This window comes from Plecotus auritus, assembly GCF_963455305.1.
Source record: "Plecotus auritus genome assembly, chromosome: 9".
Lineage (NCBI taxonomy): Eukaryota > Metazoa > Chordata > Mammalia > Chiroptera > Vespertilionidae > Plecotus > Plecotus auritus.
The window spans coordinates 114,532,571-114,547,491 of record NC_137783.1 but is presented as its reverse complement, the minus strand read 5'-3'; the positions used below and the strand labels follow the sequence as shown (position 1 = coordinate 114,547,491).

At 46.1% G+C, this 14,921-nt stretch overlaps 2 protein-coding genes across 2 annotated transcripts; both read right to left on the bottom strand.

Annotated features, from left to right (window-relative positions):
• Positions 1–355: 355 nt before the first annotated feature.
• LOC308233269 (uncharacterized protein C11orf42) lies at positions 356–4,376 on the bottom strand (the record flags this gene model as incomplete). Its single annotated transcript, XM_080640168.1, has 3 exons — positions 3,584–4,376; positions 727–1,525; positions 356–486 (listed from the first exon to the last, which is right to left on the bottom strand). Exons 1-3 carry the CDS (start codon positions 3,653–3,655, stop codon positions 356–358), a joined length of 1,002 nt encoding a protein of 333 aa, XP_080496294.1. The 5' UTR covers positions 3,656–4,376.
• Positions 4,377–9,450: 5,074 nt separating this feature from the next.
• Positions 9,451–10,413, bottom strand: OR52W1 (olfactory receptor family 52 subfamily W member 1; the record flags this gene model as incomplete). Its single annotated transcript, XM_080640268.1, has 1 exon — positions 9,451–10,413. One exon carries the CDS (start codon positions 10,411–10,413, stop codon positions 9,451–9,453), a length of 963 nt encoding a protein of 320 aa, XP_080496394.1.
• Positions 10,414–14,921: the final 4,508 nt, after the last annotated feature.

Genomic DNA, 14,921 nt, shown 5'->3' with positions numbered 1-14,921 from the left:
CAGGCTGTATAAAGACCTCGAAATCACTTGGTTTGGCCCTGCCAAGACATTAGGGGTGAGTTAATTAAATGTTTGACCAAATACAGCAGGCTAATTTTTAAGTGGCTTGCGTGTAGTGGTATAAATATTCAAAATGGCCCTTGGCAGAAAAAAGATTCCCCACCCCTGCCTTAGAGGGTGAGGGGACATGAAGCCTAGGGAAAATATAAGAATTCTCCCCCTTCTCCAGACCCCAAAAGAAAGAATGAGTAGGGGCTCAGGATGGTTTGGGGGAGCAGCAGCTGATGTTTATTGGGGACCAGTATCCCTATGCCAGATATTGGGGGCCTTGCCCCTTGCATCTTTCTCTGCAACTTCAGTCGTCGCTGTCGAACTCCGAGGACAGACCCTGCAGCAGGGGCAGGGACATGGAGTGCCGGTCGGGGTCCCCGGGACCCCCACCCTGGGCTCCTGGTGGGGGGCTGCGGGGACTGAAGAGCCAGTTCTCTGCCAGGGTTGGGGATAGTCACAGCTTGACTCAATGCCCTGGCCTTTTTGCCTCCCTGGTTTCTCCCTCTGGTTCTCTGTGCTGTGCCCACCCCCACACCAAGACCATGCTTCCACCTCACTGTCCCCTGGCTCCCTCACTCCATCCCCCTTACCAGGGTTACAGGTATCCCATAAATTCCTGAGCTAGCCTCCCTCCACTTTGTCCCATCCCTTTCATTTTCATTTCCCCAGTAGTACCTGATAGCATCTGGGGCCCCCTTCGGAATGGGTTTCGACCCTTGTAGGAGACTCTGGTGAGTCTGCCCTCTGGCCCTTCCTGGGGAGGTGGTGTAGATGGGGCTGGGACAGGTGGGGGCATATCAGCAGGTTCGGTGATATCGTCAGGGGCTGATGGGGACGCCAGAGGTGGCATGATGTTGAGGTTGGGTCTGACCCAGTTGGTCCCATGGAGTAGAGGGCCTTTGGTCAGGGCCTTTTGTGGTCCCAGCACTCCCTTGGGCTGCAGTGAAAACTTGAGGCATGAGAAGGCAATAGGCAGTGACCGTTGTAACCGGAGCATCTGGGGCTCATGACCTGTAGGCAGTAGCCCCAGCTGCATCCAGGAACAGGAGAAGACCTGGTAGATGACATAGATGCTGTGGGTGCTTCGGAGCCAGGGAAGAGTCTTCTGTAGGCTCACCTGCCCTGGTGGCAGCAACAGAAAGGCCACCTTCTTGCGCAGGCCACCCACATGTAGGTGGATCCGGCAGGGCTGCCCATCCAAGAGTCGCATTTCTTCATAGGCTAGCTCTGCTCCACTTTTTGGTGAGTATTCCCGTGTGCAGTGAGCAAAGGCACCCTCAGACCCTGCCTGCTCCAGGAGGTTCGGTAGTGGTCCCACTGGTTGCAGTGCCCGCCGGCCCTGCCGACCCGTCAAAACCAGGCGGCTGTGGCCTGGGCGGGACTGCTTCACTAGCACACCCAGTAGATCATAGCAAGCTGCATCCGATAGGAAAGGTACTGCCACTACATTGGACCCAAAACGCTCTTCGATAACCTGCAGGTAGCCAGTTTATGGGAGCTGGTTAGGGTTAAGAGTTACCTGGTAGCCTATTCTAGATTGACCCTCCCACTGTCACTATTTGATTACATCTCTACAATGTGCTCAGACTGTTCTACTTCCTGCTTACTTCCCAGTTCTATCCTGCAGCAAAACCTTGAATGTTTATCATATGGCAAACTCTGGGGAATACATAAAAGAATGAGACGTTATCCTTGTCCTAATATAGCTCAGTCTAATGACAAAAATGTAAATAGTAGTCAGCTAAGTAAAATAATAGCAAGATGTGGAGATTAGAAGTTATTTAGCAGCCTTAGTCTTTGATAGAAGAGGATCAAAGAAAGTTTCTACGTGATAATATTTGAGCTTTGAAGGAATTAGCCAGGTAGGAGAATGGTCAGTCAGTTCAGGCAGAAGGAAGAGCTGGTAAGAAACCCTGAGCTTACAAATCAAGGGGCACATTCAGGAACATGTAATTTCATATGTAAATGTAGGATATGAGGAGGTACAGGCACATAGGAACTGGATTATGAGAGGCCTGTGTGTATACTAAGTGATGGGGACTTTCTTGAGGACAGTGGGAAGCCACTTGAAGGACTCTGGTTAGGGGCAGGATTAGATAGGCATTTTAAAAAGCTAATTTTGAATATGAAGGCATGAAATGAGGCAAGAGAGAAAAATCAGTTAAGAGTATTATAAACTCCAGGCAAGACATGGTGAGCCCCTCAACTAAAATAATGGAGGAAGATATTTAGGTTATAGAATTACAAGAACTTGGTCTCGTAAGGGGTGTGGGAAAAGGAAAACTCAAGGATTATTCTTAGGTGATTGGTTAGATGGGTTATGTCATTTACCAAGAATGGGTGTACAAAAATAGGTTTGGAATGTCCATTCTTACGCTACCTCTAGCATCCCTGATTGATATTTTGTTCTCTTGCATAATATTAATAGTTCCTTTAGGGATTTGAGGCTTCATCTTTGTAATGCTAGTTCCAATATGCTTATAGGGATTGTAGTTTCCCTTGGTTTTGTTCTTTTTATCTTGGCTTTTTGGGTTTGGTAATCCAGTTCTGGAAAGTTTAACTTCATTACCACTAGGAAACCCTATAAGATCCTCTCTAGTAATTGTAGTTAGGTATGATAACAACTCATCTAGGATATTGATGGCTGAGACTTCTGGCTCCATGTTTTCTAGGGAGCATACAAAATTCCTTCTTTGGGCCTCTTTCATGTTAGAGCCCTATTTTTCCAGTGCCATGTGCTCTATTCTTTGTCCCAATCCCCAAGACCCACATCTGTGCCCCTATTGATGGCATTGTCCACTTGGCTGGCCTTCCCTTAGAATTCACAAATGGTCCCTTAAGGCTGATCAGCTTTTTGCTATATAGTTTTGTGTTTTTCTTCCCCTCCAGTGCTGCCTCCTAGCATAAGAGGAGGGTAGCTAACTGATGGAGTTGTGTCTACTTTGGATAAGCTGAGGTAGCTTGAAGATTACTGTCTTTTGCACTTAGCCATGAAGAGGTCAAAGGTAAAGTTCAGATACTTTAGAAAATTTAAAAGGCCTTTCATGATTAGCCCCTGCACCTCTTTGACCTTATTTTTACCACTAATAATTTGAACTCTGCTCTAGAGGGCTATTTGCAGCCCATAAATCTTCATTTTCCATTTTCCTCTCCTGCCTTTGCATTTGTTCTGCCTTTAATTAGTATACTGTTCACTCACCCATCCACCACTCATGAACTCATTCGGGTGTTTGCCCAGCTAGAATGTTACTCTCTTCAGGAGTGACCTCCTAAGTCCTGCCCCTGACTTAGCACTTCTCCTCTCTGCTCTTATAGCTCTCTATACATTCAAGGAACCATTCTTACTGCTTTCGCAATTGTGATTCAATTGGACAATTTGTACAAAGCACTTAGTAGTACAGTGCCTGGCCCATAAGCAAGCACTGAATAAGTGTTAGTTATTATTATCTTCCGGCTTCCCTCCTCATAAGCTACTCAGACCCACCTAGGTCATACTTTGTTACTTCCTCTTTAGCCCTCTTACTTTACCTACCTTGTCTTTGATGAGGGTCCATGTGGTATCAGCTTCATCCAGTGTTAGCAGCTGGGGGGTACCAGCCAACATGTTGGGATATGGGAAGGGTTAGTCAGGGCAATGGCTGCTGCAGGAACCCCGAGCTGCCCAGAGAGGTGAGGCTTGGCCTTAGGCTCTGACCTACTACAGCATGAGGTCATAGAGGTCCTGCTGGGGGATGGGGTGTTGGGTGGGAGAGGGCAGTCACCTTAGCCTCACTGTTCTCACAGTCTGAGTCTATTCTTTTGGGTCATCTACCTATTCTGCTTTAGAGGAGGAAAATGCAGGTACCATTAGGGTGTGTGTGTGTGTGTGTGTGTGTGTGTGTGTGTGTGTGTGTGTAGTTCTTTAAGGAAACAGGATCAGGTCTTTCCTCCCTTCAGCAGACTCCTTCAAACAATTTGATATGCTGTCCTGTCACCTGCAGATGACTTCTTTGTGAGGTTGCATTGGAGTCCTGAAGCGCACAGGAGAAGAACAAATCAGGACTTAAACTAAGAATCAAGTAGTAGTTCTCAATCTTGGCCATATTTTGGAATTACCTGAGAGCTTTGAAAATTACTGCTGCCTGGCCCTGTCCCAAGTGGCTCAGTTGGTTGGGTGTCATCCTGTTCACCAAAGGATTGCTGCTTCAATTCTGGTTGGGGGCACATACCCTGGTTTCGGGCTTGACCCCCGTGGGGGCCATGTGGGAGTCAGCTGATCGATATTTTGCTCTCTTGCATTACTGTTTTTCTCACCTGCCCCTTCCTCTCTCTCTCAAAAACAAACCAATGTCAATAAAAAAATGTTGAAAAAAATTACTGATGGTTGGATCCTACTCTCAGAAATTCTGATTTAATTGGTCTGGAGTGTGCTTGGGCATCAGGATTTCTAAAAGCTCTTCAGGCAATTTTAATACGCAGCCTGGGTTGAAACCCATTATTAACAAGTGGGTTCCAATAGCAGCGAAAACCAGGTGAGTGTGTAGGAGAGTGCCATGCTGAATGGTGATAGTGTGAGGGTAAGAATCTAATTGGGGCATTATTGCCTTAGTAACTGGAGAGAGCTCTCAGGAAGTCAGAATTACTCAGGTAAATTTGTGGAAATTTTTCTTCATGTTCCACTCCCTGTCCTTGCCTGATCTGTGTCTAGTACGAACTGTCCTACTACAGCTCTAATCTATGTGTGATTTCCCCTTGTGTCTGTTTAGAGATCTCAAACTGCTCTCTTGCTGGAAAAGAAGAGTGGTATTTCCTAAAAAGAAGTACTCTAGAGCAGCGGTCGCCAACCGGTGGTCCGTGGACCACTGGTGGTCCGTGAGGTCTGAAAGGTTGGCGACCGCTGCTCTAGAGAGTCTTTCTGATAGCTACTTTCCTGCTCTGCCCCTTAGCTATCCAAAGAGCTCTCTTGAGTCCATCTGCAGAGTTTCCTGTGTGCCTAGTAAGACCTCTCATGTAGTGGGTCTTCCCTGTCCTGACTCAGCATGTGGAGCTATCCCACAGAGTCGGCCATCGTCCACGCTGGCCCAGGTAGTATGGGTATGGGGCACAGGAAAGGGTCCTAAGATGGTAGGAGAGTGTTGCCAAGAAAAGTTTCCTAAGGGATGTAACTGGGAAGGTCTCCCTAGTCAGAGCTAAGAATGTGGGTGCCAGGTACTTGAACAAAGGTTTGACAGTGGGCATGAGCCTATGCTCCAGGGGAGGAATTACTATAAAATATTTGTTGAACTCTTATGTGCTGTGCCAAGCACTTTGAGTGCATTATCTTAGATCATCCTTTTAGTAACCTCTTGAAGTAGGCACTATTTCCCCATTTTACAAGTGAATGAATAGGCTCAGAGTGGTTAAATAAATTAGTGCAAGTCTGCCTGATTCCAGCTTTTACCATCAAGCAGTAAGTAGTACCTTTTGGTGAAGGGAGAAACTCACTTGTTCCTTCTGTTCGCCTGTGTGTGTGATGGGAGGAGTGCATACCTGCTAGATGGAAGTGCAAAGTGGTGGAGTGAAGAGGAAATGGGCAGGAGGAGAGAAGAGTGCAGTAGACAAAATCAGAAAGCCCGTTTCCTGTTGAGATAAGTAAAACCAAGTCTCTCTTCCTAATACCCAATTAGCACATTTTTAAATAATGGTTGACAAGGAGAAGTCACCTGGTGTAGTATGGTTAGTACCTCTGTTCCCTGCAGAAAGGAATTCTGAGGTACAGAGGAAGAAAGAGATGCACATGGACAAGAGACACAGACCTGGAGCAAAACTGACTGACAGTGGAAGGAGACAGAGATGCAGAGGTACAGAGACAATGGGAGTTATTGATAAACTGACAGAGAATGGTGCACATCCATATCTTGAGGAGATTCCAGAATGAGAAGGGCTTGGCTGAGGTAGGTGCAGGGATGATGGGCTGTTGGTAAATTGAGGGCCTCTTGGATTTTTGTTCATAGAGGAGGCTGAGGGGAAATTGAGTACTGATGAACCCTGCACCCACAAATCCATACCTCTGTCTTGTCTTTTACTGTCTGATTACCATGATTCTCTCTCGTTTTAAAAAAAATATTTTTATTGATTTTAGAGAGGAAGGGAGAGGGAGAGAGAGAGAAACATCAATGATGAGAGATAATCATTGATAGGCTGCCTCCTGCATGCCCCACACTGGAGATTGAGTCTGCAGCCAGGGTATGTGCCCTGACTAGGAATCAAACGGTGATCTCCTGGTTCATAGGTTGAGGCTCAACCACTGAGCCATGCCGGCTGGGCCACCATTCTCTAGGTTTTCTAAATTCCACACTGCCTTATCTTAACATTAAATAAGTCTGTCTTTCCTTTCGGCTCAGAAAGTCTGAGACTGAGTCGCTGAAGGAAAACAGATGACAATTGAGTTCTGGATGGAGTTGATGAGCCCGAAGGCTGGGCTATGTGGGCCATATTCTGTTCATGGGGTTTGCCTCCAGTGTGGAAAATTCTGGGGACTTCCCTGGGGAAAAACACAGACCATCTGCAGCATATGGGGTGACCAGAGTGGAGATCATGAGGTCAGCCAACTGGTGGGACTGATTATCCAGAGAACATGAGGTTCTCTGCAGGCAACCTCTAGGGCAGGATAGAATAGTGTGGATGGCAAAGACTTTAGAGTGATCAAGAACCCTAACGCATCTCTTCACTTTTCTCAGGCTACAGGGATAATTGTATAAGTTTCTAATCCATCCCTTATTTGAAAACTTAAGAGATAAATGTGTTTTGTAATTCAGAATTTTTTATTACTTAAAAATTTCAACATGCTTTTATTGATTTTAGAGAGAGATGAAGGGAAAGGAAGAAAGAAATATCTATGTGAGAGAGGAACAATGATCATCTCCTTCCTGCATGCACCCTTACAGGGGATGGAGCCTGCAACCTGGGCATGTGCCCTGACCAGGAATCCAGTGACCTTTTAGTGTACCCAACAATGTCAACCAACTGAGCCACACCAGCCAGGCCCTGTAATTCAGAATTTTTTAGATTTTAGAAAGGTAATATAGTGTCCTTAGGTGAGAGACACAGACATGGAGCAAAACGGACTGACAGTGCAGGGAAGAGACAGATGCAGAGGTATAGAGACATACCCCAGTGAGATTTAGGGCAGTGCTCTATGATCAAACACATCAGTATTTCTGCAGCTAAATGTATGAATAGTCACACGAAAATAAATATAAATACAATTGTGAATGGTTCAGGTGACATTCTGGGCCAAAGTTATGAAAAAACTTGTTTGTTCAGAGATTTTTTTAACTTTGGAATTGTAGATAAGGGATTATGGGCTTATAATTGTTCTCAGGTTCTTGCGAGGAGCAAGAGAGTGCTGGTAAAGCCTTCTACTAAACATATCACATGGTAGGTATGTATGTAATCTCAATCCAAAACAAAATACAAATGCCCAAGGGGGTGGATTTTTAGCTTGCAAGGAATAAAGTTTTTATGATGAACAATGCACAGCTTTGGAATCAGCTGCCTTGGGGTGCTGTGCACAACCAGGGGGCGAAACTGCCTTAGAAGAGAGGCTTCCTGTGCTGGGAGGCTGACAGAATTCATTGCTTATGAACATTGGCTGCCATGATTTCACTTTTCATGCACCAGAGGGGAAAGGCAAAATATGGTGTGTGTGTGTGTGTGTGTGTGTGTGTGCGCGAGCACGCGCGCGTGTGTGTGTGTGTGACATAGGACTGTCAACATTTTTTACAATCTAATAAATATTGCATACATCTTTGTTCATATTGGTAATTATTTTGTCAGGATAGATTTATTGAAGAGGAACCCCTAAGAGAAAGATATGGACATCTTAAAGACCTGTATCCCTTTAAGATTAGAATTTTGTCACAATTATCTACAGAATTATTGTCTGGAGGGCTTTTTAACTCAGAACTTCATGAGAATGACTGAGCTCACATTTGGATTGAGGAAAAGTGTAGGATTCTTCCTCTTCCACTTGGTTGCAGTGTGACAGCACCTCTGAAAATCATAGCTTCTGGGCTATCTCTTCAGTTCCTTGAAATGAGGGCCTGATGAGACCCCATGTGGCCCTGTAGATGGCATCCACCTGCCTTTTCAGCCATGTGGCATCCTGTGCAGTGTCCCATGGTGTGTGGCCCAGCTATCTGCTCTGGTCAGCATTCCACCTGGATTCAGGTCTTCATGGCTAACTCCAATATTTGTAGTTACAATAGTTTTCCTAGAGTGCTTGGGTCTGCTTGTGCAGCCTGCAGCTTTTTATGACCTCAAAAGAGTGACTCCCTGCCTTATGTCTGAGATTATACTCATTCTGGACTCCATTCTGGTGTGAGAGATCTTTTGTGCAATATCCCTTCTAGTGTGGAGTGCAAAGTGAATCCGCTGTTGGGCAACACCATGGCACAACCTGTTAGTGTCTCTTCTCTGTAGCTACAGCTATGTGAAATATTCCTATTTCAGCATATTGCACCAACATCATGTGCTTCTGATGATGTTGGCCAGGGCAAATAGGGTTGTTGATGAGGCTTTTACTTGGGAATTTTACATTCTTGGCTGAGGATGTGCAAAAGGGCAGATTGGTAAGAGATCATAGGGATTCTGGACTTCAGGCAAGCAGACAACTTAGTTACAATGGCTTTCTGGGATATAAAAATTTATTTTAGTTGGACTCCTGACCCATAGAAACTGCACGCCTTGAGAGAGAACTTCTAGCCATTAACTCTTAAGACTTTGGCAATGGAGTGTGTGTGGTTTGGGGGTGGGGTGGGGTGGGGAGATAGTGATTACATAGGAGACCAAGAGGATTCTCTGAACTGGGAATATCTTAAAGATCAGTGTCCTGGTGAAACTGGGACCCCAGGACACATTATCCAGATTCTCAGAAGGTGGGGGATAAGCCTGTATGACTCCTTCCCTATGGACTGGCTAAAACAGAATCTGACTCCATAAATAGGGCTGTGATCCCTGACAAGAACTCGTCTCCAGAAGCACTGTCCCTCTTCCCATACTCCTAGATTCAGGATCTTCAGAGGAGCTATTGTGAGGGAACAGGGGCAGACTTAAGTTAAAATGAGGGGGAGAGGCAAGGAGGGGAGTTTTCTTTAAATCTTGTGTGCTAGGATCCCACGATAATTCCTGATCTTATTTTCCTTGCATGGTAACACACTGGCCGCTGCCTCCTGCCTCCCCGCAAGCAGGATATGTGGCTAGGCCTAACTACACATTCCAGTGGTACACATAGTAGGTGCTTCACAGCAAACACCTGTTGAGTGGTTATGAGAGTCATATGCAGACAATGAGGCCAATGACGTAGTTCATACTTCCAGATTCCAGATTTTTTGAACGTCCCCCAGCTCCTCCTCCAGGCTTCATTGTTTTCACTGCCCATCAGAGCTGGCTTTTTCTGAATGTGAAGGTTTCCAGGAGCCGGTCTCTGATCTGCTTGGTGCGGACCCCATAGATGAGAGGGTTGAGGGCAGGTGGCAGCAGCAAGTAGATGTTAGAGAGAAGGATGTGTACAGGCTTGGGGACAGTGTGACGACCAAAGCGGTGTGTGAGGTAGGAGAAGAGACCAGGCACATAGAAAGCCAGAATGACACAGATATGAGAACTACATGTGCCAAAGGCCTTAGCACGGGCCTCCTTGGTAGGCAGTCGCAGCACAGTGTGGGCAATGAGCCCATAAGAGCAAGTGATGCCCAGAATATCTACACCCGACACAGCCAGTGAGAGTGCTAGCCCATACAAATTGTTGGCCCATGTGTTACCCACCACCAGCTCCACCACCGCCATGTGTGCACAGTAGGCATGCTCTATGGTCTTGGCTCGGAAGTGTTCAAATCGTGCCACCAGCAGAGGGAAAGGCACAACAATAGCCACAGCTTTTAGCGCCAGTGCCAGGGCTGCGTATCCCACACGAGCTTTGGTGACAAGGATAGAATAGTGCAGTGGACTCCCTACTGCCACGGCACGGTCACAGGCCATGGCCAGCAGTACCCCAGATTCCATGGCAGTCAGTGCGTGGACAAAGAACATCTGGACCAGGCAGGCAGCATACGGCATAGGGCGGGTCCCAAACCACATCACAGCCAGCAACCCTGGGCCTACGGATGTGGCTAAGCCCAGGTCTGTGGCTGCCAGGGTGGCCAGGAGGAGAAACATGGGCTGGTGCAGTGTGGAATCTATCTGCACCACTGCCAGCATTGTTCCATTGCCCAGCAGGGCCAGCAGATACATGGGCCCAAAGACCAGTGTCAGCCAGGCCTGGGTCCCCCCTAGCCCTGGAATGCCAGTCAGTAGGAAGAAAGCTGGGCGTGGGAAGGTGGAGTTTGGCAGTGGAACTTCTGCCATCCTGTGTGGGGTAAAGCTTTAGGGCTCATGGGGGCATGACTCCTGAGAGGAAAAGGACAAACGGAGGGATTTTTGGGGGTGTCACAGTGGCACAGACCTATCCATAGAGTATGTAAAGGGTAGTACAGGGCTGGGAAGATCACAGGGTTTTTATCTTTAGTTGGGGATTTGAATGGATAATCAAGACCATAATCCTAGCTAGGATGGGAGAATCCTTTGTACTTGAAAGCTCATGAGGGTAGGGGGAGAGATGGGACAGTGGTAGTGAGGAAGGGGGGTGGTCACTGCTATAGTGGCTGGTACAGTCAGAGCTCTTCAGTGAGAGGTCAGCTGAAATGTATATTTTTCTTCCTCAGGGTCCAAATAGAGTCAGTCTCAGTCCCTGGTGATGGGGGGAAAGCCAACGCTAGGTGGGGATCAGGCCTTAGGCTGGTCCTGTCTCTGACTGTGTATCCTTAGGAACAAGTCCTGGGCCTCAGGTTTCTCATCTTTACAATGGGGATGGGCTTAAGCATCGCTCAGCTTTAACATGTTGGGCAGTTACCCTCCAAGAAAAAAGGGGGAGAGTAAAGAGAAAGGGAGAAACAGGAAGAGGAGGTAGATGGAACCTGGAGTGAAGGTGGAAGCCTTGTGTGACAGGAGAAAACTGGTAGGTGTTTGGGGTGTGGGGTGCTTACGTTTCCTTTAACTTGATGCTGAAATAGTGAGCTTGAACACTGGAGTTGAAGTTGGGCCTGGGATGCAATGAAGAAAGGGAGAAATGGCAGCAAAAAAGGAACTTCTCTCTTTTCCTTCTTTACAATCCAGAAGAGGTCCCACTAGAGTCTCATTCCTGGTGTGCCAGAGGGAGTGGTGACAGAGGGAGGAAATGGCACTCAACCCAGAGGAGCAGCCGTGCAAGGTAGAAGCGTCCTTGGTGCTGAAGGAGTCAGGGTGAGCAGAACCGATTCCTCCAGAGTCTAGCCCACGGCGGAAGCTTATACTTCTTGGATGAATAAATGGAGGAAGAAAACAACAGAAGACTTGACTGGGGAAGGATCCTGAGCGCGGCGTGTTGGCAGCTTTTCTTTGCCTTGACCCGTGCCTACCAGGCCCTTTATGTGGCTGCTACACCTGCTTCCCTCAGGCCCTCCCCCTCCCACCTGTGCCACATTAACTCTTCCCTGTTCCATCTTTGCTCAGTGCTGATAGATCTGGTAACTCAGGAAGTAGAGAAAGGAGACAGAGATAGGGCCACAAAGAAAGAGACTAACTTAGGGGAGTAGGAAGATCTGGGGAAGAGGAACACTTCCCCTGGGAGGTCTTTGCTGCAGAGAAGACGTTGCTTTATTTTTTAATAGCATCCCCTTTATTATAATTACTTGTCTCTCCTTTTCCCACTAGACTGAAAGAGTTAGAGTCAGTATTTCTTATTAGCCCCAGTACCTCCATTATGCATCACAGTGCCTGACATGCAGTTGTCTTTGAATAAATATTTATTGCTTTTAATTGTGGGGCAAAAGTGCTGGCCCAAACAGTGTTTGCTGACTAATAGGTGCTCCTACAGCTTTGGGAGCCTTAGGTATCCATGGAGATGAGAAAGAATTAATTGCCCTCGACCACACACACTGAGTATGATTCCTTTTGTTACAATGAAACATATCCTAAATATCACCACAATATGCAAGATAATGCAATAAAAAACACAGGGCTTACAGGAAAAATGGGAAGAGGGGCACAACATTCACAAACTTTGTCAGTGACATATTTAAAAAGGATAGGAACTGCCCAGCTGGTGTGGCTCAGTGGTTGAGTATCGACCCAGGAACCAGAAGGTTGTTGGTTTGATTCCTGATCAGGTCACATGGCCGGGTTGCAGGCTTGATTTCTAGTGGGGGCCGTGCAGGAAGGAGGTAGCCAATCGATGACTTCCTCTCTCATTGATGTTTCTATCTCTGTCCCTCTCCCTTTACTTCTCTCTAAAAATTAATAAAAATATATTAAAAAATAAAAGATAGGAACTAACAAAAATGGTAGCACATGTCAAATGATTACAAAGTACATACTAGCACATGCACCAATAATTATGACACTTCATCTTGAAAAAGACTTGGAATTTTCCTTGTGGAAGTGAGTATTGGAAGTAGCTTGTGAATTATTGTGAAAGGGTGGGAGACACTAATCTGAAATCAGGTGGGATGCTGTAACACCAGGTGTGGTCAGGTGTGGCTCATAACACAAGTGGTGAACTGAGGCAGCTGATGAATGTTTGCATATGTGCATGTGTGCTCGTTGCATTTTCCAATGCAGTTTGGTTCAGCTGGGTGCAGTTTTCCATGTTCATCTAGTTTCTTGCAGATGAAATCACACATAAATAAACAGAATATTCACATTATGCTCAGTTCCCTAATACACTAATTGGTTGAACCAAATCTGCATTTCAAAACCAGCTTTATAGCAGAACTGATTGAATCTCTTTTGTACCTGGCCCCGTGCCTTGTGGTGAGTAGACAGTGGCAATAACAAGACCCTGCTGCCCTGCAGGACCTCATGGTCTAGTGGACACAGTGATGCCCACAGTTGGCAGAGAACAATTAAAGTAACTGTGTTAACTCAGGTCAGTACCAGGCATGGTGGGAGCACAGAGAAAGCCTCTCCTCCTTCTTGGAGGAGTCAGGGAAGTCTTCTCTGAATGACAGTGATGCCTACAGTCCTCTGCAATGTTCTATGTGCAGTTACTGTTCTAGTACAACATGCATTTGCTGTAGGTACAATCATTTTCCTCATCTTTGTACAGACAAAGAACCAAGGCACAAAGAAATAAAGTAACATGCCCAAGGTCACACAGCTAGTAATTAGCAGGATACTAGCTCGGTGTGGCTCTAACATCCCTGCTCTTAGCCACTATTTCAAACATTTCCACTGGGATTTAGCACATGAGTAGTGTTCTAGGAGGAGTAGTTCAGGAGACAGATGGGCAGGTGGTCTAAGGATGCTGAATGGGGAGATGTAGAAAGAGCTGCAATGTCCTGTTAGTCAATGGTGAGTTCTCATCTGTTGAGGGCAGAGAGGAGCTCTTGGGAGGTGGGAGCAGTGGATTGAGAGCCATAAAAGAGAGGGTTGGGAAAAAGTGCCCTCGAATGCCATTACATTCAAATGGCCTCAAGAGAACACTTAACAGGATTTTGGCTGATGTGTGCCTATCCTGGGCACTGTTTGTACAAAGATGGTTCATAAGATAAATCACAGACCCCTTAAGTACAACAAAACTGAATTAAGTTCCTGCAAATCAGATGTATTCTGTGTTTCTCACTGCCTAGTAGTCCAGGAGGTACTGGGGGATATCATTGATGTTGCCTCTAGGAAGTTTCTTTGTTGGTCTCCTAGGCTCCAGCCCAACATTATTGGAGGTATCTAAACACATGTTGGGGGTCACCTGGCTGGTCTTTCCCTGTGACATTGGCCTTTAAAAGAAGGTATCTGACAATACACCTGTGGCTTTGGGGGACTTTATGCCAGAGTCTGCTTTCCAGAGGTGAGTTCCAGCCCTCTGTGGGGAGCGGGGGTAGAGTGGGAGGAGGAGGGAAGGCTCACTGGGTCTCTCAGTTGCTCCTGACTGGCATGGGATAGGAGAGGGCTCTGTTGGGGAAGTGACCCTGATTTTCTCACTGCTTTGACTAATGCAGCTACTACCACCAACACTTGTGTCCATGTGGGTCTATGGTTTACTGCTTACAATGACCAATGAACAACAACATGTAAGAGCAGATTATCCATTTGCACAGTAGATTACAGATCACAAAGTCTTGGGTCCAAGTGGTACCACTTGACACTGAATCCTCTTCTAGAAACCTTCTACAGCAAACTCTCAATTGTCATAATTTTTAGGTTAATATGACCCCTTTGTGACCAGTAGCACCACAGTAGTCCAGGCTTCACCTTCCCTCAGTTTCTGAAGGGAAAGAAGGACTTGGAATCCCAAAGTAAGATCAGGTGTCACCATCCTATGGAGAAGTGGAAGAAGTCATTAAACTCATTACTCCATTCTGTCTTCTAGGTCTTCTAACTTCACTTCCCATCCATCTGAGGCTCCCCAATTCTTTCATGAAAATGTCCTTAATATTCCATAGTTCTCTGGGGCATTGGGGGTCCCCAGTACCCAGGATAGTGGATTGATGAGCCCTTTAAATCAAATAAATATAATTTTTATAAGTAGTGTTGCTAAGTTAGAATCCCATATCAGGGGCTACATTTGACCATTTTTATATGCTATCCTGCATTGATATGTTAGGGGAAAGGAAGGAACATAGAAACTGCTCAGTGCTCCAAAAATTACCAGTTGGTTTACCCTTGGAAACTCACTTCTCTACTTTTAAGAAATTTCAGATTAGATTTTTTCATTTTTACTTTGAAATGTTAGGACGTGTTGCTTGTTTAAATAATTCCCAGTTGGAGAACCATGTAAAAGTCACAGAGCCAAGTCAACATGATTGTGTGATGTAAATTTTGGGTATTAATTAAATGGAATA